This window comes from Amphibalanus amphitrite, unplaced genomic scaffold (genome assembly GCF_019059575.1).
Source record: "Amphibalanus amphitrite isolate SeventyFive unplaced genomic scaffold, NRLGWU_Aamphi_draft 000296F_arrow, whole genome shotgun sequence".
Taxonomy (NCBI): domain Eukaryota; kingdom Metazoa; phylum Arthropoda; class Thecostraca; order Balanomorpha; family Balanidae; genus Amphibalanus; species Amphibalanus amphitrite.
Genome location: NW_024881791.1, coordinates 70,249 through 96,972, shown reverse-complemented (window position 1 = coordinate 96,972; position 26,724 = coordinate 70,249). Strand labels below are relative to the sequence as shown.

Here is a 26,724-nt window from a genome sequence, read left to right as displayed (position 1 = left end):
CGCGAGTTATTCGCGAAAATCGAGGAGATGGAAGACGGATCCATCAGATCCAAAGTAGGTCCGATTCCCCTTAGGAGTGTGAGGGTCAAAATGCACGGTAGTGCACAAGGGATCGAAATGCGACTTGCGAGGAGTAGGTACTTGGAATTTGGAGAAACTGTTTTGATCCCACCTCCCGCAGCGTCCGAGACCGACTTTCTGGATTCACCTGTATGCTTGCGAGCCTTTTTCCATGGATCCTGATCTAGCGTCCCCATCTTTCATTTTAAAACCTTCCATTGCCACTTGAGTCAACACCCGTGTGGATGTTATTTATTCAATTCTCGATTTATGGACCTCTTCGCAAGTCCAGCTACAAAATGAATGAATGTATTTTCCTCGTCCCCACTCGGGGTAGGTATGGGAACTTGGCTGGAACATATTTACATTAGTGCTTGAGAAAAGATGCCGAAAAAGTCCCTAGATTGTGGAAGTTTCTCACCAACCGCCCATCATGTTATTTCCCACGGAGATTAAAAACCTGCTCCCGGTACAACGGCTGCACACGGCACAATTTGTTTCGTGCGTTTTGTATGTCGCAGAGCTTCGACCGGGTGGCACGCGCTGTTGAAGGGGTGCTGTTGGCACGTGTGCAAGGTGGGTCATTTTGTAACCATTATTTTAGTGTCGTGTGCTAAACACATGGCCAGTTCCTCATGTGACTTCTTGCTGTGTGGGTGCATGTGAAGAATTACCGGTTGGCATTATGGTCGATGGCATGACTCTTCTTTGGAGGTATTCGATTGCCATCACTTGATAAATTGTAAGCTTGTTTGCTTTGAGTCAATACTTTTGATATATGCAATTAATTAGAAGTCGAAGCTATGATTAATCATAATCAGATAACAATAATGATGAGATATTGTTCACACATGCTCTAGCAATCACAGCAGTTGCCAGTTGGAGTTGTTAATTTTTAAATGATTTTTGCTTTTCCGGGTTCAGGTTGGGAGCTGTGTCAACAACACCTACAAATATAATCCTACAGGATTAGCTAGGAGTCAACCACAGCATCAGGCCTTTGCCTTTTCACAAATAATTATCCTGGTTTTTGTTAATAATTTGTAGAAAGCCTGTAGCAGTACCTATTGGTACCTAATGGCGTAATTTTTGGTACCTAACAAGTTCAATGATTTTTGTGTCAGTATTTTGCCAGTATTGGCATTATATTCCATGTGTGCAAAAATTAACACCTTCAATTTTTACAGAACACAAGTCATTTTGCCATGGCTCTGGGCCCATTGGCAGTGGCAGCAGTGGCTGCAGTGCTGCTGGCTCTGGCAGGTGGTCAGTCGGCACCAGCCCTGGCACCAGTCCCAGTAAAGGTCAGCGGCACCTACATCAGCCGCCTGCTGGCTGACTATGGAGCCGATGGTGGCGGCGGCGGGCTGACAGCAGCCGGTCTGCAGCGCCTACTGAAGCAGCTGGGCATCATTCGGCACTGGCATGGACTGGCCGGCGACCACGACCACCACGACCATCATGACCACCACGACCACCATGATCACGACCATCACGACTCAGAGCACACCGATCATGAGCACAGCCAGCGTGCCCCGGCCGACCACGAGAGCGGCCTGGAGCACCGCGACGGCGGCCAGCCTGGCGGTACCAGTCTGCTGCGGGAGCCCGACCACCAGCACAGTCTGAGCCACGACCACACAGACCATGACCACAGTGCGGACCACGGAGACCACAACCACGCAGACCATGGTCACGGCGAAGGCCACAAGAACGGCACAGACCACGATCACGCAAACCATGATCACGCGGGCCACGACCATGCAGACCACGCGGGCCACGACCATGCAGATCACGCGGGCCACGACCACGCAGACCATGACCACAGCGCGGACCACGCAGACCATGACCATGCAGGCCATGACCACGCAGACCATGACCACGCAGACCATGACCACGCAGGCCACGACCACGCAGACCACGACCACGCAGACCACGACCATGTAGGCCACGACCACGCAGGCCACGACAATGCAGGCCACGACCACACAGACCATGACCACAGCGCGGACCACGCAGACCATGACCACGCAGGCCACGACCGCGCGGACCACGACCACGCTGACCATGACCACTACCACGACGCCCACTACCATGGTGACCACGACGCCCACCACCATGGTCCTACCGTGAAAACTCCGGCCGAGGCGCCACCCTCCCGTGCCAGCAGGGAACTCAGTCGACGAGGTACGTTAACGACCTGGATTGCCATATTTTGCCAGCGATATGTCTGTCTGGTCTCTAATTTGCTTGTATTTTGTCATCCTTTGAAATGTAACTAGAAATTATGGCGTTTTTTATTTTTAGTAACGGATGACTTTGCATTTTTACGGAATGACTTGTCGAAGTGCGTGTACGTCCGGTCTCCAGACACGGTGTTTGCGTTTTGTTTGCAGACACTTCAGCGGTGGACCCGGCCGGTGCTGCCGCCGTGGCGGACGGGAAAGGCGCCGCTCCGGCCTCGGTGAGTACCGTTAGGGAGGGAGGCACCGGGTCGCGTCACTGGCTGGATAGAGGACAGAGTCCCGGATGGGACGGAGGGGAGCGACGTCTCTACTCGGCCCCCACCGGGCACAATTTTCTTCAAACTGGGCTGATTTATTGTGTTCAGTCCGGACGCTGGAAGGCAAATGAAATGATACTGATCCTGGGTTCAAACGCTATTTCTGTAACATCCATGGTTTTCACTTATTTTGATGTACAAATTGTCATTTCGAAGGCGAGTTTTTGAAGAAAATGTAGGCATGCTCATAAAGGTAAAATTTACGAGGGAAAAGGCCTACCGGTAGGTACCTCTTTTTGTACCGCTATATCCCTTAGTCTGGCAGAAATCAACACCAAACTCGCACATCACCCTTCCATTTGCCGGACCGATTCATATTTCAAGTATGACAGACCGGCTTTAAATGGCGGAGAGGTGATGGCAGCTTTTAGCTCCTATCGGGAGAGGAGTGACACAGAATCGCGACGTCGTCCATCCGGCTTTTCCGAATTAAAAAAGAAAGCTAGAAGGATCGTACCATTCTTTCATCGTGCTGTCCCGGATTTTCAATACTCGGGTATTCTAGCACTTGTAAGAACAAGTCCGTCTTTTTCTATGGTACCAATTGGTCCCTCTTTCGTGCTCCGAACCCTTGTAATGCGGAGTTCAGACTTCAGACCCTACTCAGGCTGTCGCCATTACCACCCTATCAGAAATACTGGAACGTCTGCATAATTAACAGTCGAACATTAACGATGTCAATGTAACCAAAAACTGACACAAAATAATCCCTGCTCACCGACTTTATCTGAGTTGTAATATACCTATCAGGTATGTATATCACGAGCATAGCTGATAATTGCACAAAACTCATATTTTTTCCCCATAACCTCCCCTTCCTTTGAACGGACATGGTGTGTCTGACCTAAGGAGTCAACCGAAAACCCAAATGCTATTTTTAGGAACGTGATTATCATTACCGTAGGTATTAAGGGTATGCTGGTTATCCATTAAATGACTGAGCATATTATGGCTTTTGCTGGCCATTGTTGGAGGACCGAGTAAGCCTTCGATGGTTTTCCGCTGTCGAGTCTGTGCCTTTTATCCTGTCCCGTGTTTTGTTTCGTTTAGTGGCGTTTTTTAGTCAAAATATTTGCGTGAAATTATTAAGGTCTTGCCAGTTTTTGTACAAATGATGTTTTTCTTCCATTGCACAAATGGTGTTCCGCCGTGGCACAAGCACATCAAGAACAATGCATGGGACAGCTCCCATGCATATCAACTTGTGGCGGATGGCGATGCATCATCACTCGCTCGCTTGCCGGGTAAGGTTTTCGATCATCCGCTCTGATTATTTTCATTGTATCTCGGAGCCCGCGCTCTCACCACAGGGTATCCAATCAGCCGAGCAGCGTGACGGGCGATGGCGCTATGATAATCTCACTGAGGCTCTAATGGATGACGATCTCACTGAGGCTGCCTTACGGTTAGAAGTTCCCTTTTCTTACGTGAGGACGTGTAAAAGACTGATGAAATTCCGTTACTCAGGTATGCTGCGGTCCTCTGTTCACAAAGAACTTTTTTGGACGGTTAATTTATACCAGACATTTGACAAGCGTCTTCCATTTTCAGGCGTCAACGCAGCGTTTTAGTTTTCGGTATTCCAGCTTAGTTTATGATATTATCCCTTGGACTGGAGTTTCTCAGTACTCTGAACTGAACCCTGAAACGACATCCAGCTGTCTCCTAGCAAGTTTACGACTCCGTTTCCCTCCTGCGAAGGACGGATGGTTTCTGGGAAAGTGGCGCCGCCCCTGGGGCGGCGGATGGACGGGCGTGCAGTCACGCCACGCCGTCCCTACCCGGTACCCCGGGCGGCAGCCGATGACGGGGCGGCGGGCTGGCGGGGCGCGGCGCGGCCGTGCACGGGCCGGCGCCGGCCGTGTTTATAGAGCGACCCGATCGGCCGGTGTGGGGTGGCCTGTTCCCACCGGCGGCACCCTCGCTGCCGTCCGCCGGGCCCCCTGGCTACAGTCCCCTCCTGACCACGACCGGCTCCCCGGCCTGCGGTAATCTATGGTACCCCAGCTGGTCGTAGGTCGTCGCTCGGCGCCGGCTAGGTTTTATGGTAGGTCCAAAATGGCTGTCTGGATGTAGGGGTGGGCCCGCCTGCCGTCTGGATCTAGGGGCCAGTCCGACTGTCGTCTGGATCTCAGGGTTATTCCGCCTGGTGTCTGGATTTTATGGCGGATCTGGTTGCCGGATGTAGCGCTTTGTTGGGTAACCATCTGGGGCTGTCTCCGCCCACGGTCTGGGTGCAGGGGGTGTAACGCCCCCACCGGATGTGGGGACGTGCCATCCACCGTTTGGATGCGGGGACGTCTCCGCCGGCCGTCTGGATGTGGGGGCGCGTCTGACGTGGATGGCCTGCCGCCAAGTGGAGCAGCTGCGCTCCACCGACCGCCGCAGCGGCTCACGCTGGCACGGCGCTACCGCCGGCACAGACACACCGGCGCTCAACACGGCTGCTGCACGGCGGGCAGTATTGATCGGAGGGGTGATGGCATCAATTACAAATTAAACGACACCAAATGAAATTTCACCGATCTGTGTAGCCGAGTTTCGTGCGGACTGGATGCGGGGAGCTGGTTTCTTTCCATGCCGACGATGAGAGGAGCCATTTGCAGTCAGGGCGGCTCCAGATGAGGTCATATGGCGCAAACTGAGTGGCCCACAGGGCAAAGGGTACCGCCAGTCACGCTGACCATACCACCAGGCAATACGACACTGGCGATTCGCTTGATGCAGCTCGTATGACTTGCATGGCTTGGCATGGTACTGTTTTGTTTATTTGAAAACATACTGTCAGCTGTTCATGAACAGGGACAACGCAGCGACAACTCTTTAACTTCTCCAAAAAGCTTTGCATTTTTAGTGAAGACGTATACTTCTGATCTAAAGGTGAAATAACTTCTGCGGTGGGTGGGTGATGGTGTGTGTGTTTGGGGGGGGGGCTAGACAGCGAAGGTTTTGATTTTATTTCCAACGTTTTTTTATGATGTTCATCACGACAGATGCAACCAAGTCGCGTCGCTGTACGGCTGAGGCGAGGTGCCTCTCCCGTCCCACGCTCCTCTCGCGTGGGGCCGCTGCGCACCCGTCCATCCCCGGTCCCCGGGTAGGGACCGCCATCATCTTCCCAGAAGTCATTCATCCTTCGCCGAAACGGGGATGTCGCCTGGCTGCAGACTCGCTCGGGATGGCGTCCCCTCCGCCATCGCCCCGGCTAACGGCCCGCCAGCAGCGTCATCCGTTCCCCCTCTGACCTCGGGCCCAGAACATCCAGAAAGGCACATGTGAACGAAGTCGTTAGCAGTTCTGAGACCTTACTTCTCCACACAAACTTCGCCACCATATATGAATGGAGAATTCTTAGAAACATTGGGCAACACTGGGAGAGCATCAAACCATCTCCTTGAGTTTTTATCAGCGTGGTCTGTGACTTTATCTCAAGTGAGATGTCCGTGATTCAGCAGGATGACAAGCGATGTTTGTGCCGTGTGGACGCTAGTAAGTCAGTCTAACGTCATCCTCACTTGTGACCTATGTGACAAGTCAATCTTCTCGAAATTTCCGCCCCACACCAAAGTGGCTTGTAAAAAAAAAAAAAAAAACTGAATGTGACCACCTGAAGTGCGTGAGAACTGAGAACACATGACGTTTCCGGTGGAAGGGTGGTCCTACCGATATTATAATGAATAGTTCATTTATATTTCGCACGGAAGCAAGCACTTATATTTTGGAGATTATAAACACTGCACAGTCAATTAGGTACTTCCCTGCTGTCACCGACGAAAGTGTTCGGACCAACCCGCGCTACCGCTGTGCCGCCGTGATAGCCGACCGGCCGCCGTGCCACCGCGGCGCCGCCGCCGCTCGTTGCAGCCGTCCCGCCGCCGCACCGCCGTCACCCTGTCCAGACTCAGGATGAGTTGTGAGCAGGGATGCGGAGCCGGAGCCGGAGCCGGAGCCGGAGCCGCCGGAGCCGGCATATTTTGCCCGGAGCCGGAGCCGGAGCCGGAGCCGTGAAACAATATAGCCCGGAGCCGGAGCCGGAGCCGGAGCCGTCAAAAAAGGGGGCGACTCCGGCTCCTTTTCTTAAGAGGAAACAATGATTTACCTGGTTCGGTTTGACAGTACAAGGCGTAAAACTATTCAAAATAGCCTTGTTATACAAATACAGAAGCAATGTGTACCAATCCCATCGCCTTTTTTCTTTCACCAGTATTTAATTGATCGCATAGGGGATGTACTGAGTAGAAGCCGGAGCCGGAGCCGCCGGAGCCGGAGCCGCCGGAGCCGGATCATTTTACTCGGAGCCGGAGCCGGAGCCGGAGCCGCCATGACATTTCACCCGGAGCCGGAGCCGGAGCCGGAGCCGATTTTTTTCTCCGGAGCCGGAGCCGGAGCCGGAGCCGTCTGAAATTTCCACGGCTCCGCATCCCTGGTTGTGAGGCATTGTGCAGGGCGGGGCCGCGAGCAGACGCGGCCGGCGGTCGGTACGCGTGCCGCCGACGCTGCCGAGCCGCAGCAGCGCCGCGGCCGCCACCGAGACCGAGATATAAATTAAAGACACGTCGTTTTAAGGCACGTAGGCCGCCAAGCTGGCGCCTTCAGCCACCTCCCCGCTGCAGTGCAAGTTCGCACTCGTTTTGCACACGTCTTAAGCATTGCGTATAAAATGTGGGTCACGTACGACCCCGGCAGAGTCTCACTTCGACCGTCGCGCTGTGCGCACGGACTGATCTGCCCCGCTCGACGCCTCGCCCGGCTGAGCGGGGACAGAGTACAGAAGCACGCGCGCAGACCGACTCTCCTGCGCGCAGCCGCGCCCGGCGGGGCAGTGTCAGTGCTTCAGATTTGTACAGTGAATGTGAATGGTGCTCCGTGTCTGCGTGTTTCATCTACCGGTTTTCTTCACAACTGCTTCCGCTTCTTGCTTCGCGTATACTTCAATAAATCCTCTACGGGAAATCTTCACGTCTATCTACTACTGAAAATCGCCGAATATCAAAAACCCAGGAGCTCACATAGCAGGCGGGCGGGCTACGAATGTCGCACAAACTCACCGAACAAAATACAGTCCACATCCAACCAGAAAAGAACTCCGAGCGACAGTTTGTCGGCGACATTTGCTGGTCCTCCGGGCCGGATCCTGAACTATGGCAAGTGGAGAAGCAAGCCCGTCTCTAGAGCGAATGGGGGAAAGTGACAAAGAAGAAACCGCTGACATGGAAGAAGTACCAGCTGAACCAGCCGCTGCAGGTCAAGGACAAGCTGCAGTGACTACAGCCCGAGAAGAACCACGAGAAGGCCAATGCTCCAACGGGGAGTGGCGGCACCTCAGACAGGTGAGAGGTCGTCATCGGGCGGCTCTCACAAGGATTTTCCGGCGCGCTGAAGCTCTCGTGACAGATAGAGCCTCACGCGTCCAGTTTGGAAATATCCGCAGAGAAATGGACAGCGCTTTCCAAGCGTTGATGGCCGTTCACGAATGTATCTCTGGATACACACAGTATGAGGAAGAAAAAGAAAATGAGGTTCAGTACTTAAACGAAGTTCGTACGGAGAAAGAGAGAATCGAGGAGAAAATCGAGACTTTCATGACCAGCACCACAGACGAACTACAGCTGACTTCTACGAGACAGACTGACTTCAGCGAGGATGGAGGAGGGCAACCTGAAGACGGCTTGGGACGCTCAGTGTCACGCATGACCCGTAGCGTCGCTCGCCGAGCAAGGTCACAGGTCAGTGGCAGCTCGGCGGCCTCTCATGCATCAGCTGAAGCCAGGATATCATCCAAACTGAAGGAGTTACGCGTGCGCCAGCTGGAGCGAGAAAGGACACGAGAACAAGAGCTGCGCGAACAAGAACAAAGGATAAGGCAACAAGAACAAAAGATAAGGCAACAAGAACAAGAACTGCAATACGAGAGAGACCTTCAGAAAGCCAGAGATGAAGCTGAAGCTGCCCGACTGGAGGCGGACCTGAGGGAAGAAATGGAAGACGAGCTCAATGCAGACAGGCGAGACGATTTTGTGGATGAAAATCTGGGAGAACCAATCACCGAGAAAAGCGTTTCTCAAAGGCAGAACTGCTCCAGATTACAACTTCGTTTCTCCGAGCCAGTCTCCATTACGCCCAGAGAACCTCTAGAACCTCTAACCGAAATCAGAGAAGAACCTCCGCAACTAGAACCTCCACGAATGGCGCCCAGTCCCGGTATGTCCACAAGCCAGACGTCATGGATAGATCAGCTGCGACCGACAGCTGCACCACGTCCGGCTCCTACGACATCTGCGTTCACTAAGAGCATCCCCCGTCTCCAGCTGCCGACCTTCTCAGGCAAGCCGTCTGAGTGGCCGCGCTGGGTCGGACTGTTCCGAGCGCTCGTGCACGACCAGCCATCGCTCAGCGACGCGGAAAGAATGGCTCATCTGCAAGCGTCAGTGATGGGACAAGCGCAAGAAGCCATCGCTGGCATGCTATTTGACGGCAACCTGTACCAACAAGCCCTCAAAACTCTACAAGATCGTTTCGGCCGAAGCACGGATGTGATTAAAGGTACATCTCGAGAAAGTGTTCTCGGCTGAACCTCCTCAGAAGAACAGTGTTCGATCGTTGGAGTACTTCCATTCCGCCCTGCACTGCGCGGTTACGCTCATGCAGGCCCAAGGATATGAGGCGGACCTGTACAGCACAGAGAATCTCCGAAGAACGGTGGTCAAACTTCCAGAATATCTACGGCGTGAATGGGGTAAACATGTGCTCGAACTCCACCCAAGACATCCATCACTCATCGACCTGGACGTTTGGCTGCTGAAGCAGGTCCAAATTGCATCGCTCTGCCAAACCGCTGAAACGCCGAGTGACAGATGGGGGAGAACCAGAGACCAGACGACTAAGCGAGCAGCGCATGCTACCGCAACTTCGTCACCAGCCTCTCCATCAACGGCACAGAAACCAGGTGGGAATGCGTCGTGTCCGAAGTGCGGTGGTGAGCACAGACTGCACCAGTGTCGTGAGTTCAAAAATCTGGACGTCGAAAGAAGAATCGACCTAATATTCGACAAGGGACTGTGCCTCTGGTGTCTGCAAAGGGGACATCTCGCCAGAGAATGTCACAACACCAAGCTCTGTGGTGTAAATGGGTGCCAGAGACGCCATAATCAGCTGATACATGGCAGCACCAAACGAACCACGCCCCTCACCGACCGCTCGGGAGCCGTAGCCAGTCGGCCTGCCAATGAAACAACTTCAGCGGCAGAAGGAGAAGAGGTACGTGTGGTGGCTGCATCTACCTCCATAGGAAAGACGGGCGGAACTCTTCTACAAATCGTTCCAGTTCGAATTCATGGAAAGAAGGCAGGAACTCACCGTGACACCTATGCTCTTCTCGATTCAGGGTCAGAATCTTCCTTCTGCAGTGAAGCTGTGCTGAACCAACTGGGAATCACAGGACAAGACGAACAGCTGTGCCTTCAGACAGTTGAAGGAACTGGAAAACCTCAAGCATCAACTAGAGTGAAGCTAGAGCTGAGCTCTGTGGCCCCTGGGGAAACTCGAAGAATCATCGTGCCTGAGGCGTGGTCTGTTCCATCTCTCGACATCTCCATGCCGAACGTCTGCAAGAAGCAGCGGGAGAAGTGGCGTCACATCAAGGGCTTGGACATTCCTCAGTGCTCCCATGGACAGGTGGAACTGTTGCTCGGAGCTAACGTCAGCGAAGCAGTCATCCAGCAAGAGGTCCGGGTGGGTCAACCAGGCCAACCGATAGCTGTACGTACTGCTTTTGGTTGGACCCTGACTGGCGCTGTGTCCGACCTGCACCCTGGAAAACATGGACGAACTAGAAGAGCGATGTTCATCCAGAAAGGCTCCGCTGCTGACGAGGAACTGGAAAACATGCTGAAGGACTGGTGGACAACTGAATCCTTCGGAGCCAAGTATGAAAGGTCAGTGTCACAGTCGAAAGAAGACCGTCGAGCGCAAGAGCTTCTAGAGTCAACAACCACCAAGTTAACCGGCAACCGCTACGAGACTGGCCTCCTCTGGAAGACTGATGACGACACGCCGTTTCCAGACAGCAAGGTGATGGCTACAAAGAGACTACATGGCACCGAGAGGCGTCTGGTAAACGATCAAGAGAAAGCAGCAGCTTACCAGGCCACGATCGATGCATATGTAAAAAAGGGCCTCGCCAGAAAGCTGTCCAGGGAGGAGGCACAGCTCCGGCTGCCCAGACGCTGGTTCCTACCACACCATGCCGTGACTAATCCCAATAAGCCAGGCCGCTTCAGGATAGTCTTCGATGCGGCAGCCAGATCGTACGGAACATCGCTGAATGACAAGCTCCTGACCGGACCAGACCTGCTGAAGAACCTCACCGGTGTCCTGCTCCGTTTCCGAGAAGAAAAAGTCGGCATGGTGGCAGACATCCAAGAAATGTACCACCAGGTCCGTGTCATCGAGAAGGACCGACCGGCGCTCAGCTTCCTGTGGCGCGACCTGGATCAAACTAGAGAACCAGACATCTATGAGATGCAGGTGACCATCTTCGGCGCCAAATCGTCTCCAGCGTCCGCCAACTACGTCCTCCAAAGAACAGTCGCGGACCATGGAGAAGACTGCGGGCTGCCAAAGAAGACCGTGGAAACCGTGAAGAACAGTTTCTACATGGACGACTTCTTACGATCAGAAGAACATGAAGATGATGCGTTGAAGACGACGAAGCAGGTGACAGAGACACTCTCCCGAGGCGGCTTCCATCTATCCAAGTGGGTAAGCAACTCGCGGCGCGTCCTGGAGAGCATTCCCCGAGAGAAGCGCGCCCAGCCGGAACTAGACCTCACAGAAGCGGAGCTGCCCACACAAGGTGCCTTGGGAGTGGTCTGGAATGCTGAAGAGGACAGTCTGAGCTTCAGATTCCGAGACTCAAGCGTCCCGATGACAAAGCGGGGAGTCCTCCAAAGGACTGCGTCGATCTTCGACCCTCTGGGGATCGCCGCGCCCTTCGTCATCAGAGCCAAAATGTTCATGCAGCAGCTCTGGACCAAGCAACTGGAATGGGACGACGAGCTGGATCGTGAGGAGCAGAAAGAATGGGAAGAATGGCTCCAAGAACTGCCAGCACTGAGAAACATCAGTGTCCCACGCTGCCTCCGTCCAACATCAAGTGACACAATAGCACGTCAGCTTCATGACTTCTGCGACGCATCAGAGGGAGCGTTCGGAGCAGTCGCTTATCTCCGTGCGACCTCACCAGACAGTACGCATCACTGCTCGTTCATCATGAGCAAGACACGAGTTGCACCGCTGAAGAGACTGTCGATCGTCAGACTGGAGCTGCAGGCAGCAGTGCTCGCAGTACGCTTGGTGGACGCGCTCCAAAAGGAGATACCAGATCAAGTCAAGAAGGTCACCTACTGGAGCGACAGCCGGGTCGTCCTGCAGTACTTCAGCAACGAGAGCAGACGATTCCATACATTCGTCTCAAACAGAGTGGCAGAAATCCACGACCTGTCAGACAAAGGTCAGTGGCGGCACTGCCCAGGACGACTCAACCCAGCCGATCTGTGCTCCAGGGGTGAGACAGTGAAGGAGCTCGCCGACAACCCTCTCTGGCTATCCGGCCCAGACTTCCTCCGAGGCGACGAAGAAGGGTGGCCAGAGCAGCCTCACGTTCAGAGGCTGGCTGAAGAAGACGTAGAAGTGAAAGTTGGAGCCTTCGCCACAGTCACGGTGAGGGATCCAAAGGCAGCACTGCCGACACCGAGCAAATTCTCGTCTTGGACAAAATACAAGCGCACGGTGGCCTGGATCCTGCGCTTCCTCCGCAACTCGAAGCTGAAAGGCGAGCAGAAGCGACAGCGAAACCTAGGCCCACTGACCGTGTCAGAGCTCCATGACGCGGAGAAGACCATCCTCCAGATGGTGCAGGCGGAGGCCTACAGGACCGAGCTGCAGCAGTTACAGGCGGGTCAGCAGCTCAACAAGAAGAGCAGCATCGCCGACCTGTCACCAATCCTGGACGCTGATGGCATCGTACGAGTCGGGGGGCGACTAGGAAATGCCCCACTGGACGAAGACGCTCGCCATCCCATTCTACTCCCAGCAGGTTCTGATGTGGCGAGGATGGTCATCTACGAAACGCACCGTCAGCTCATGCACGCCGGCGCAGAACACACCCTGAACGAAGTTCGCCAGAAATTCTGGATTCCGAGGGGTCGTTCGCAGGTAAAACGAGTCCTTATCGACTGCGCCATCTGTCGCAAGAGAAGGGCGAGACCTCAGCCTCCAAGAATGGCCGATCTTCCCGCTGACCGGTTCAACACCTCCCATCCGTTCAGCTTCGTGGGGATCGACTATTTCGGACCGCTCACAGTCAGGCGGTTCCGAAAGACGGAAAAAAGGTACGGCCTGCTGGTGACGTGTCTGGCCACGCGAGCCATTCATCTGGAAGTGTCCAACAGCCTGGATACTGACAGCTTCCTGATGGCCTTCCGACGGTTCGTGGCACGCCGAGGTCGTCCAAAGAAGGTTTTCTCCGACAACGGAACAAACCTGAAAAGCGGTGAACGTGAACTCCGAGAGGCACTAACACAGTGGAACCAGCAGAAGATCTCTGACGAGCTGAGCCAGCAGCAGATCGAATGGTGTTTCAACCCACCAGCCGCGAGCCACATGGGCGGCATATGGGAAAGAATGATCGGCGCAGTCAAGAGAGCGCTATCGGTCGTGCTCGGCGGCGAGGTGACAACAGACGAGGTGTTGTCAACTGTCTTCTGCGAAATAGAGAGCATGATCAACAGTAGACCGCTGACACACGTCACAGACGATGTGAGAGACCTGACAGCTCTCACACCGAACCATTATCTCCTGGGGAGGGGAAGCCGTTGTCTTCCCCCTGGAGTCTTCAGCAGCCAGGATCTGCACTCAAAAAAAGGATGGAGGTACGTTCAAGCACTGACGGACCATCTCTGGCGAAGATGGAAAAGGGAGTACCTCCATACCCTGATCCACAGGAGAAAATGGCAAGCTGACCAACGGAACCTAGCAGTCGGCGACGTGGTGCTGCTAGCAGAATCTGACACGCCCCGAGGTCACTGGCCGCTGGCGCGCGTGCTGCAAGTGTTCCCGGGGCCTGACGGCCGAGTCCGCGCCGTACAGCTCAAGACGGCAGCAGGTGGTACGTATACCCGGCCTGCCACGAAGGTAGCGCTTCTGGAACTTGCCCCGTCGCCCCCTCAGCCATCTCATTAGCCGACAGAACGCAAACAAGAAATGATGCTGGCTACTGTGGACTGTCGAGCCCACGTCCCCGAACCAGTTAAAGTAAGGAAGAGTATTTTGCGTGCGCGTGCTTACCGACGCACTCACTCTTCATTATTGTTTTGCTTTGTGAATTTGAGCTTCGTAACTCACGCATATGGCCGTCTGTGCTTTGTAGTTTGTCTTGTGAATCTGAACTTCATAAATCGCGCGTAATGGCCGTTTGTGCTTTGTAGTTTATTCGATTTAGGCGTGTAAATCGTACTTGTTTGAACGTCTTTGTCGGTGATCGTGTCATTTTGTGTTCTCCCTGTGGTCAAACACGGGGGTGGAGTGATGTCACCGACGAAAGTGTTCGGACCAACCCGCGCTACCGCTGTGCCGCCGTGATAGCCGACCGGCCGCCGTGCCACCGCGGCGCCGCCGCCGCTCGTTGCAGCCGTCCCGCCGCCGCACCGCCGTCACCCTGTCCAGACTCAGGATGAGTTGTGAGGCATTGTGCAGGGCGGGGCCGCGAGCAGACGCGGCCGGCGGTCGGTACGCGTGCCGCCGACGCTGCCGAGCCGCAGCAGCGCCGCGGCCGCCACCGAGACCGAGATATAAATTAAAGACACGTCGTTTTAAGGCACGTAGGCCGCCAAGCTGGCGCCTTCAGCCACCTCCCCGCTGCAGTGCAAGTTCGCACTCGTTTTGCACACGTCTTAAGCATTGCGTATAAAATGTGGGTCACGTACGACCCCGGCAGAGTCTCACTTCGACCGTCGCGCTGTGCGCACGGACTGATCTGCCCCGCTCGACGCCTCGCCCGGCTGAGCGGGGACAGAGTACAGAAGCACGCGCGCAGACCGACTCTCCTGCGCGCAGCCGCGCCCGGCGGGGCAGTGTCAGTGCTTCAGATTTGTACAGTGAATGTGAATGGTGCTCCGTGTCTGCGTGTTTCATCTACCGGTTTTCTTCACAACTGCTTCCGCTTCTTGCTTCGCGTATACTTCAATAAATCCTCTACGGGAAATCTTCACGTCTATCTACTACTGAAAATCGCCGAATATCAAAAACCCAGGAGCTCACATAGCAGGCGGGCGGGCTACGAATGTCGCACAAACTCACCGAACAAAATACAGTCCACATCCAACCAGAAAAGAACTCCGAGCGACAGTTTGTCGGCGACACCTGCCTTTAAATGCTGTTTACTTGCAAAAAACATCGATGCCAAACATGTATTTGTTAGCTAGTTATTCATCTGCATACAGAGATAAACTGGACATGTCGCTGTGAACCGGAGCTTGCATTGCGGTGCATCATGTATTTCGATTCTTATCTCATACTCTTCCTCTGCCCGAATGAAATGGAAGTCCCCAACCTAGCCTGACGTAATAAAAAGTTGAGATATCGTCGAATATCTCGGATAACTCGAATACCTGGTGTTTGGGTCCCCCAACTTGAGAAGGCTGAGCTCTGGAGGTTGGACTGTAATCGGCCGACTGTGACGCCGGCTGCCATTGTGTGCTGGTGGCCGGCATCCGGCGTCGTGTCGTTTACCGGCCCCCGAGACCCGTCTGTCGGCCGTGGGCCGCCCGCATCAGGTGGGCTCCTTCCGGCGGGGCCGGCGCTGGCACGGCGACCGCCCCCGCCCCGCCCCCGCCCCCGCGCCCGCATCTGCACCCGTCGAGCGGAACAGACTGAGCCGATCGGCCAATAGCGGCCCACCACGGCAACCCTAATCGCGCCGAGTCCTGGTTGACAGCACACCGATAGCGGTGAGGTGTGTTCCAAGGATCGCCCCTCGGCCCGCTGCTCTTTGCCATCTCTGAAAATGATCCGTATCTTCACGCACATGGATCTGGCAAACAATATCCAGACGTTGGGCACATGTCAGTAGGCATATCATGTTACAAACCGCACATCCATACAGTCACTCTGCGATTCGATTCTGCGAATCGAAGCTAACTATGCTAAAATGCTAATTAGTTTCGTGTATAATTGCATTTATTGATGTTGAGCGCTTTCAAGAAGAGCTAGTTGTGGTTCTTTCTGAACAAGTAGATATCAATGAAATTATGTTTATTGTGCTTCATTTGTTGTCTTTCATTTGTACGGTACTCCCCGTCGAGGTGCCGCTGATCGCCGACAAGCATCCAATAAATATTATTTGACTACCTACCTAATAATAACCTCAGGCCCATGATGAAAATAGAAAATCCGAAGTCATGATTTCATCTAGCTTGTATACTGAGGGGAAAACATCGCTAAAAATGGACCACGGGCGCTCTGTTGCTTACAGTAGGATACTGTGAATAGCATCTCAGGACAGTAAGCTTTTAAGACATCCTATATTCCATCCAAAATACGTATCAGAACAGGTGCACTGGCCCTGGGTTCGGAGATTTATTCTGAGATCAACAGCCCCAAATCCCTTCTGGATGGGGATTGGGCTTAGTTGTGGTTACAAAGGACTAGCATCAATGATCAAGGATCCCAACTGAAATCATTCCTAAACTTAAATGAAGATGCTGAAGGGATACTAGGGTCGCTTGTCTTATATTACGAATGCACCAGGAATTCCTGAACACGTGAGGTTATTAGATAGAGTTGCATGCCTTGAGAAAGGGCTAGCAAGCCACAACTCATGTTCTCCTAGCTATGCGTGATACCCAAAAACGCACCCTGAAAGTGGTAGTCTAGGCTGAGTAGCACCAGATGTTAGTGTCAAACAGTGCCCGGCTCGCGGCTGTGTGGGTCCTGAAACACTGCCGGTACAGGGTTATCTGAGCGCTGGTCTCTCCGCCGAAGAAAATGCGGCCGTGATGTCTGCTTTTGTTCGCCCCTCTCGGCTGATTTGTTTTTGTGACATATCTCCATCACAATCCTGTCCTTAATCGATTCGTAAATTTTATTCATCACTGCCACTAAAAAGTGAATGCTGTGAGCGTGATACAGCTTTGCGTGACTCTCGGAAAAGACGTAGGGATAAGAGGTTGATTATTCAGGTCGGTAATCTAGTGAGCGCGGTCGCACGCACGCCCCAACAGTTACTTGCCTATAATCTGTTCAGATCTGAAGGCTGTTGGCCGGCGGGTGGCGGTTTCGAAATATAACCGGAAAACAATTACCGCCGGCTTTCTCGGGAAGTTACCCCGACTTAAATTCATTCTGGGAATAATTCTGTGGTGCGGCCTGTGTGGCAATCTGCGGGGGCGGGGCGGCTGTGTCCGGTTGGGCACAGGTGCCGGCGTGGTCGGCCACAGCTGTGTCCAACTGCTGTCACCTGTCTGTCGGCCGCCCCCGCGGCCAAACCACTGATCCCCCGGTCCGGTCCCCCTCCTCCCCCTCACCGCAGCAGGTCAGGGGTCATCCCCGTCTGTTCCGAACGGGTTCTGCAGCGCCGGCGAAAACGTCTGCTTTCATCTTAAGTCAGCTTGAAAATAAACCCAACATCGGGATGTTGTTACACCGGACCGACACATGACGCAATGGCATGGTTAATTTGATGCATTTATGTCGTCAGCTTTTGTAGTGCCTGCCTGTACGATACATCAGGGTTTTTTCTATACCCAGACATATGTAGAACATCTGCTTCAATAATGAACCAAGTGTGCCACAAGATTAACCCCAAGAGGGGTCTAAATTAATATTGCATGATACCGTCTTTGATGCGTTACCATTGTGATTACATCACACATTTAGATTTATTGTCTTCCGTATGTGGATCGGATCTTTCTATTTCATTTACTCATGGTACGGCCGAAGCTTTCATAACTGAGGCCGGTTTGATGATTTTACAGTTTACACGCTTATCGAGTGTTTTTAATTTTATATTGAACAATGCACAAATATAACGTGACGCGTGTCGGCTGCGTGTTTTGCGTTTTGTTATTTTATAACAGTTCTATATGATTGTTTCATCACTGAGTTGAGTGACCGCCAGAGCCTGTGGTTCATTCATACCCACGGGCTGGGGTTGGTCAATGGTCAGCTCATCTTTGTCCGACTGAGCTGACCGCGTCCGTCGCGGGTTGTGTATCGTCGTTCGTGCCGACGTTGTCTGGCCACATCCGGCCTTTGTTGATATCACGTGCCGTGCGGACTCCATATCCGTTGGTCTTATCTTGGCTGATCCACTATCCACTGTATCCGCTATCCACTGTCCGTGAGTATCCGCTAGTCTATCTGGCCTGACTGGGTGTATCCACTGTCCGTGAGTATCTATCCGCTAGTCTATCTGGGCTGACGGGGTGTATCCACTGCCCATGTGTCCGACGATACTGTCCGGCCGACATTGTCCATATACTGACTTACTGACCGGATGTTCGTGTCCATAGTGTTCGAACACCTTCGTTCTGTGCTGACGTATGAACATATTTGTTGCTGACCGTGTGTGGTCGTGTCCGTCCCAGTATCCGTACACCTCCCTCCAGTGCTAACCGTATACTCCCGCGTCCCGCAGTGTCTGTACGCCTCCTTTCAGTACTGACCGCGGACATCCGCGTCCCGTAGTGTCCTTACACCATCATTCGGTGCTATCCGCGTACACCTGTGTCCGTCCCAGTGTCCTTACACCTCCGTTCTGTGCTGACCGCGTACTCCCTGGTATCCCTCAGTGCCCGGACGCCGCCGGTCTGTGCTAACCGCGTACTCCCTCGTACCCCTCAGTGCCCGGACGCCGCCGGTCTGCTGCGCGAGTTCGGCCTGCGCCCGGACGCTGCCGTCTCGGCACGGGACGTGGCCCTGCTCTGCCCAGCGCTGCTGTACCACGCCGCCGCGGACACCTGCGCCGTGGTCAGCGCTGACGGCCTCGGCGAGCCGGCGCCTCCGCCGCCCTACACCGTCCCACCGCCGAAACGTGAGTCCCGCTTAGTCATCCTACTCACCACCAGGGTAATCGGTTTCTAGTTATTCGGATCGGTAATCGGATCTGTGTGTGGTGATGTTAAGCGTGCGTTCGGACGTTTTTGCGTTTTTTGCGTTTTTCGCGTGGAATTTATTTCCACGCTGAGAAATTCTTCACGAAAACAGCCGTTTGGGCAGCGCGAAACGCGAGGAATCGCGCGAGATCCTGCGAAACGAGCCTGCCCGAACGAATGTTTTCGTGAAGAATTTCTCGGTGTTGAAATTCCACGCGAAAAATGGCCCGTCCGAACACACGGTTAATCGCCAAATATCAGTATTCTTTGCGACATTTCTTTTTATTTTAGTTTTTGATCCTGGATCCGTCTCGTAGTGATCTGAAAGCGCGTTTGCGTGTTTCAGCACGGTTGGATGCCGGTTTGTTTTTAATGTGACTGTGCGCTTGTGCGATTCAGTATGACTGTGCTAGCCTGTCGGTGTGTCTGGCATATTCTGACTGTGCGCGCTTGTGTGATTCAGTATGGCTGTGTGCCAGCTTCTAGGTATGTCTGGAGACTGACTGGGCGCTGTGGTTCAGTATGGCTGTGTGCCAGCCTGGTGTGTCTGGAGCATTCTAACCGTGCTCCCAGTGTTCTGCTTCAGTATGGCTGTTGGCAGGTCTGCCAGTCATCTGACTGTGCGCCCGTCGCTCTCTTTCAGTATGGCTGTTGGCAGGTCTGCCAGTCATCTGACTGTGTGCCCGTCGCTCTGTTTCAGTATGGCTGTTTGCTGGTCTGTCTATCATCTGACCGTGCGGCCAGTGTTCTGTTTCAATGTGGTGGTCTGCCAGTCATCTGACTGTGCGCCCGTCGCTCTGTTTCAGTATGGCTGTTTGCCGGCCTCTGTATGATCTGACTCCGTCGCTCTGTTTCAGTATGGCTGTTTGCCGGCCTCTGTGTGATCTGACTCCGTCGCTCTGTTTCAGTATGGCTGTTTGCCGGCCTCTCGGTGCTGGCCATCAGCCTGTGCGGCCTGGCGGGCGTAGCCGTGGTGCCCATCATGCAGCGCGTGGTGTACCGCCAGCTGCTGCAGTTCCTGGTGGCGCTGGCCGTCGGCACACTGGCCGGGGATGCGCTGCTCCATCTGCTGCCCCACGTCAGTGCAGAGCTTACTCACAGTTTGTGGTTGATACCTACCAACAGCGTACTACAAACACTGAACCATGCGCTCAGTCCCCAGAATATTGCATAGAATGGACAATTTCAACACCTTGGCGAAATAATTAGTATCTACATATGGGTATGCGAGTTGATGTTGAGAAAGAGTTTAAAGTATCCCGCGGTTTTTACTTGGATATTTTGTAGCAAATGAATCCAACTAAGTAGATCCGACAAATCGCGCATCTCGTCAATGATAAGTCAGCCACGCTGTTGGATCGTGACGTTTCTCGGAGAGACGTGCGATTCAGAGACCTGACGTTTCTCGGAGAGGCGGGTGGTTCCAGAGACCTGTCGTTTCTCGGAGAGGCGGGTGGTTCCAGAGACCCGTCGTTTCTCGGAGAGGCGGGTGGTTCCAGAGACCTGTCGTTTCTCGGAGAGGCGGGTGGTTCCAGACCTGTCGTTTCTCGGAGAGGCGGGTGGTTCCAGAGACCTGTCGTTTCTCGGAGAGGCGGGTGGTTCCAGAGACCTGACGTTTCTCGGAGAGGCGGGTGGTTCCAGAGACCTGTCGTTTCTCGGAGAGGCGGGTGGTTCCAGAGACCTGTCGTTTCTCGGAGAGGCGGGTGGTTCCAGACCTGTCGTTTCTCGGAGAGGCGGGTGGTTCCAGAGACCTGTCGTTTCTCGGAGAGGCGGGTGGTTTCAGAGACCTGTCGTTTCTCGGAGAGGCGGGTGGTTCCAGAGACCTGTCGTTTCTCGGAGAGGCGGGTGGTTCCAGAGACCTGTCGTTTCTCGGAGAGGCGGACGGTTTCCAGAGAGATCTATTGCTTCTCGGAGAGGCGGGCGCTCCTCAGGGTGCGTGTGTTCTGTTCGACAGGCTCTGACTAATCACGCGGCGCACGGCCACGGCGACTCGGATGGCCACGACCACGGCCACGGCGAGGAGGGCAGCCACCTGGACGCCGTGCTGAAGGGACTGGTGGCACTGGTCGCCCTGGTGTTCTTCTTCGCCGCCGAGAGGGCCATCGGCATCCTGCACGGCACTTGCACACGGGACAAGCACAAGGTAAGGGTGACCGGTGGGCAGGCTGTCGGGAAAACAAGGGGATGGCTGTTGGCACTTGCACACGGGACAAACACAAGGTAACGGTGACAGGCTTCGAGGAAAACAAGGGGACGATGATGCCTATCCTGATAAACATGACGTAACGACGGGTCCGGCGCCTGGCGTAAACACACCGTAATGGCGGTGCCCGCATTATGGTTAATAGGAAGTAGATGCAGCTGGGTGGTCCTTTTTATGACTGAAGGTGAGGCTCGCGAGCGGACTAACATGGTAACGCTCTGTTATCACAGTCTGTCGGGCAACTGACTCAGCCATCGTTGTTCTCATTTGAGAGTTGTTTACTTGTACGTTTTTATGATGCAGACCAGTCCTCGTCGCCGCTGTCGTGTGCCAAGTGCGCTCTCTTGATTTCAGGGCGGTAGGTGTGCACGTTGTCAGTGAGCCGGCGCCCGCACAATGGAAAACTGCGCGTCGTGCACAGACTATCGGCCCGACTGTTCGTACCATGTCCCTGACCACGTCCACCGCTCACTGCATCGCCCTGTTTGTTTGTGGGCAGAAAATCAACAAACGGCTGGCGGAGATGCCGGGCCTGAGCCGGGAGCAGACCGAGATGATTGAACGCAAGCTCAAAGACTATCGTCACTCGGCCGGCGCCAACCACTGCTTCGGCGACCGTGACACGGAGGATGTTCTGGCCCGTGAGTCACCCGGCCTGCTGGCGTGGCGTGATCGGAGTAACGTGGCCTCACAGCAGGGGGAGCGTATCTCCGGAGTCCTGGGTTTCTGCACAGGAAGTGAGATGTTGAACCATGGATCACGTGATGTTTCTATGGAGATCCATCACCGCTGGGTGTGGTAACTAACACGGTCGTTTGTGCTCACAGGCCTGAACACGAGCCACGAGCACGACTCGTGTCCGGTCGGAGACGGCGACCCGGACGCGGACAATCACAACCAGACACCGGACTGCGGCAGCCAGCAGGCGGCGGCCCCGGGCTGCGGCTCCCAGCCGGCCAGCCGCACCAATGGACACCGGGCACAGGTGATTTAGTCGACCCGCACTCTAGAAAATGATTGATTCAGCCACGGATGCAAAGGAACGGTGTTAGATTCAGCTACACACACACAGATCGGCGATAGATTTAGCCATGAACACAGAACTGGGCGTGATATAGGCAGCCATAGACCGCACTATTGTAACTGCTACAGCAGCTGCTTGTCTTGCTGATGGTATAGCCGTAGCTACAAAAGTATAGCTGGTCTAACCAGGTGGGTTTAAGACGCTGTGTCTCTCCACTGGCCGCCCGTGACGCAGCGTGCTGGGCTGTGATGTGCCCTGCCTGACGCTCGCTCTCTCCTCTGACCGCCAGGCGCGGGACAGTGAGCCGGGCACCTCTGGCAGCGGCCGGCCGGGCCAGCGCTCCGACGACAACTGCGAGCGCTTCAACGCCGACGAGCCGGTGGCGCACAGCAGCGACTTCACGGTCATCATCCACGAGCACGAGCATCGGCATCACGGACACACGCACACCCACGGCCACATCCACGAGCCGGGCGGCTCGGCCATAGCCGTGGCCGGGATGGTGATCGTCGGAGATGGACTGCACAACTTTACCGACGGCATGGCCATCGGAGCGGCGTTCGCCGCCGGTCTGGCCAGCGGCCTGTCCACCTCGGTGGCCGTCTTCTGCCACGAACTGCCGCACGAGATCGGTGAGCACACCCGCCGACGGACGGACCCGATCATTGTCTTTCTCTCTGTTGACAAACCGCCGCTCTATCTCCCTGATGTAGGGTTAACTAGTGACCGTTCCCGTACATCTGTACAACGACTGGCAGCCCTTCCCCCTCCATGTGAGGGCCGATCACTGCTCATCCCTTATTCCCCGTCAGTCCCTGTGCACTGACCGATGACCGTCCTCCGTGATCTGCAGTCTCACGGCCATCCCGGCACGCCCTAAAGCCACAATGAACTAGCAAACAACTCTTCACTCACTGTGACCTCCATTTTCTGCCCGCAGGCGATTTCGCGGTGCTGCTGCAGTCTGGCATGTCAGTGCGTCAGGCGCTGTTCTACAATGTCGTCTCGTCGGTCCTCTGTCTGCTCGGCATGGTGATCGGACTGGTGCTGGGCAACATGACCGCCTTCAGCTCGTGGGTGTTTGCCGGCGCGGCAGGATCGTTCCTCTACATCGCGCTGGTGGACATGGTGAGAACACGCCCGGGACACGACGGGGGCGGGTTGTTCGTCTTCTGCGCCGACATTGGCGTGGCGAGCTGAGGTGGTCGGCTGTGTTTTGTTGAATATATCTGACGGGTGCGCAATGTTAATCTGGTGCTAGATTGGTTGATGCGAGGGAACTGAACGCGTAGCTATGACAAGTGTCTTATCTAACTTTGTGACAATGTGACACACTTGATCTGCTGGCTGTTTGGCTGACGGAGGTGTCTTATTTGTTTTGTGTGATAATATGACAGGTACCTGATCGGACAGATGGTTTCTGTACCTGTCTAGATGTAGATGTAGATGTAGATCGGGATATAGCCTTTGTAACGGCACCCCTTGTCTCTTCATTGTCACTTTAGCCAGGAATATGGATGCTACGACTAAGCAGGTTGACTAAGCACTAAGCGTAAACAAAATATGAGCGTGCGTGCCTGGAATTTGCGGGGGTTGGACAAAACAAAAATTGCAACAGTGAGCGGCCCATTCTTCTTCAGATTTATACGCCTGCAATTGCATTGGCTTGCTTCAAGCTTATTTAATTATCCGCCTTCTTGCTTTCCACTTATTGTTAAGAATATCTTTTTTAACCCTCGCCCGCACATGCCATTTTCCCATCCTAGAACGCACATGGGGGGGGGGGGGTGGTTGCCACCCCCCCCGCGCCATTTCGTTCCTGTTGGAGATAGAGCTTAGCAGTAAAGACCAAAAAGATTCTTTGGGAAGAGACGAATCCAATGATACCCAGTTTTACCTTCTCAGGTCAGTCATTGACCTTCCAGGTCAGGTCAAACTAAAAAATGTTGCTGTTTTGGGTCACCGTTGGATATCAAGTGCGCTGCTTATCAAATACCGATGACGATGCTGTTTTCTGGTGCCAAGCCAGCTAGAACCTCTTTGTCACACTATCCGACCAGAATTTTGCTGCTGAGGTCATTTCAGGTCAAGTTAGGTCAAGGTCAATTATATATGTTTGTATGTCTGTGTGTGTCTGTGTGTATACTGATGTGTGCACCGATTGTTTTTGGGTCCATATCACACGAAATCATGATCTGAGAAGCTTTTACCAAAAATGCAGTCAAAAAACTTCACAAAAAGTAAATTCAGCTTGCCTGAAACGCAATTATCTTAGATGACCTAGGTTGACCTTGACCCTGACCTTGACCCCTGTACATCGTCGAACAACATGTTCCATGATAGGTGGGAGGTAAGACTGGCAAAAAAGGCCGAAATCAGGGTGTCAAAAGCTCACAAGGCCCATGGCAAACGCAAGATGTTGAGAATTGGCCATTTGGGTCATGACATGACCTGAAAAACAAGGTCATATCTCCGAAACCAAAAATCACAGAAACTTGAAATTTTCAGTGGACATCAAGAAAGGATAGACGAGCAGCTATACGAATCAGCCTTCTAGCTCTAAAAATGTTGAGTGCAGAGCAGAAAGACTGCCTGGGGGGGGGGGTGGCAACCCCCCCCCCCCCATGTGCGGGCGAGGGTTAACTTCTATCTCTTCAGGTTCGAACAAAAACTTCCCAATAATCATTGCTTGGTTTTCCTGCATAGGTCTTTGTAACAAACCTGCTTTCCTCCTCTCCTCTCCTGCTTTGCTTTTCTCCTTGATCTATCCCATCTGACCGATTGACTGTATGACAGGTCGATCTTATTCTTGACCAATCCGCAAGACCGTTTGTTTGTGACGTGTTCCGGAGCTGACTGACTGTGTTTGTGACAGGTGCCGGAGGTGACTGACTGTGTGTTTGTGACAGGTGCCGGAGCTGACGGCCGGCTCCAGTGACTCGGGCTCCGGTCCGTGCAGCCAGCTGGCTCTCCAGCTGGCCGGCATGGGCTGCGGCGCCGCCATCATGCTCACCATCGCCATCTACGAGCACGAGCTGCACTCTCTGATCACGGTGCTGTGAGCGCCGGCCCGCCGAGCCGGCCGTGCTCCCAGGTGCCTGTCCTGCTGCTCTCTAAGGAGCTTTACCGGCCGGCCGAGCTCTACGGAAGTACCGTGCTCTCAGCGGCCTAGCTTGCTGTTCAAGTACCGTGCTCTCAGTTCCCAAACCCGCTCTCTAAGCATCTTGCTCCATGGTGCCTGCCCCGCTCTCTAAGTTCCGTGCTAGGCGCCTGTTCTGCTCTCTAAGTACCGTGTTAGGCGCCTGCCCTGTTAAGTACTGTGCTGGGCGCCTGCCCTACTCTTTAAGTACTGTTCTACCTGTCGGTAACCTGCTCTTACTTAAAGTAACCTTAAGTACTTAAAGTAACCTGCTCTCTGATCAATATGAATATGATCTCTCTCTCTCTCTCTCTCTCTCTCTCTCTCTCTCTCTCTCTCGCTCTTTTTCTCTCCCTTCCTCCCTCTCTTCTCTTTCTTATCTCCTTCTTTTTCCCTAGTTTGCCAGTTGACTGCGAAAAGAAGCAATCAACTGACATAGTACTTAAACATGACGTAGCTAGTCTAGTCTCACGCTCTCTAGTAGCCCACCGTGTAGAAGCATGATGTAGCTAATGTGTTAGTGTCATACTCTTTTTAGTTGTAGCCCACCGCCTAGCGGCAGACGGGACGGGGTGTTGTCTGCGCCTGCGGTCGCTGTGACCCGAGCTGTGTCGTACGGTGGGGAGACGCCGCCGCCACCGGTAATCATGACAAGTATTAGCGCGCTGGCGCTACTCGTTTCTGCGTGTGACGCGGTGCCGCTGGGCCGCGCTGAGTCGTGCCGCCGCTGTCTGCTCTCTCGGAGCCGTCTGTTTGTCTGTCTGTGTGCGGGTGCGGCAGGCGGTCTCGGCGCCCCGGGGCTGTCCGCTCCGGAGGTGCGCCCTGCCGTCCACCGTCCGCCGCCCACTCGGCTCTCTGGCGTCACCTGCAGTCGGAAGGTGTGGTACGTGTATGGTGAAAGGAGTGCCATATTTTTAAGCTTTTGGGTGAGTGTGTGCCTCATTTTCAGACATCACATGATTTTTGTAGTTATTATTTTGAATAATCTGGTCGTAATACATTTTCATACGTACGGTGTCGTTTATTACATGGTTAGCCACACGCAGTGGAGGAAAGCCCAGAGCAACTGTGCTGTTGCGTACTGTGCGGGGCCGCTGTGGCCTTCCCGACCCACAACGGTAGTGTAGCGTCAGTCGCGACCTTGCAGCTATCTATGATCGAAGTTCTGCGTGTTGCGAGCCAGCCCACCGCCTTCTTCAGGCGCATTACACTCCCGCCATCTAGGAACATCTGAATATTATTTTAATGTTGTGCGGGACAGTACACCTTCAGGGGCACAGCACTGCTGCCACCTGGGAACGGGCTTGAGTACCATGCCCGGCGGAGCAGTATACCTTCAGGCGCACGACACTGCTGCCATCTAGGAAGAGGTTTGGGTATTAGGGCATGTACTGCGGAATAGTATACCTTCAGGCGCATGATACTGCTGCCATCTAGGAAAAAGTTTGGGGACTAGGGTATGTACTGCGGGATAGCATACCTTCAGGCGCATGACACTGCTGCCATCTAGGAACTGCTTTGGGTATTCTACGTCCTGCGGAACAGTATACTTCTAGGCGCATGACGCTACTGCCATCTAGGAAT

At 54.0% G+C, this 26,724-nt stretch overlaps 1 protein-coding gene across 3 annotated transcripts; it reads left to right on the top strand.

Annotated features, from left to right (window-relative positions):
- The first annotated feature begins 571 nt into the window (after positions 1-571).
- Positions 572-26,152, top strand: LOC122387742 (zinc transporter ZIP6-like). 3 transcript variants are annotated; one of them, XM_043378182.1, is made up of 11 exons: positions 572-636; positions 1,248-2,247; positions 2,457-2,524; positions 18,524-18,713; positions 19,683-19,852; positions 20,729-20,917; positions 21,477-21,618; positions 21,805-21,962; positions 22,291-22,633; positions 22,942-23,129; positions 24,911-26,152. In XM_043378182.1, exons 2-11 carry the CDS (start codon positions 1,266-1,268, stop codon positions 25,061-25,063), a joined length of 2,583 nt encoding a protein of 860 aa, XP_043234117.1. In that variant the 5' UTR covers positions 572-636; positions 1,248-1,265; the 3' UTR covers positions 25,064-26,152. The 3 variants fall into 3 exon arrangements, with proteins under 3 accessions (XP_043234117.1, XP_043234116.1, XP_043234115.1); XM_043378181.1 differs by having other exon boundaries at positions 603-802; XM_043378180.1 differs by lacking the exon at positions 572-636 and adding an exon at positions 660-774.
- The last annotated feature ends 572 nt before the right edge of the window (positions 26,153-26,724 follow it).

Coding starts and splice junctions, on each gene's coding strand:
- LOC122387742 (XM_043378182.1), top strand. CDS start 1,266: ATGGCTCTGGGCCCATTGGCAGTGGCAGCAGTGGCTGCAGTGCTGCTG. Junction 21,963..22,290: donor CCAATGGACACCGGGCACAG/GTGATTTAGTCG, acceptor TCTGACCGCCAG/GCGCGGGACAGTGAGCCGGG. Junction 23,130..24,910: donor ACATCGCGCTGGTGGACATG/GTGAGAACACGC, acceptor TGTTTGTGACAG/GTGCCGGAGCTGACGGCCGG.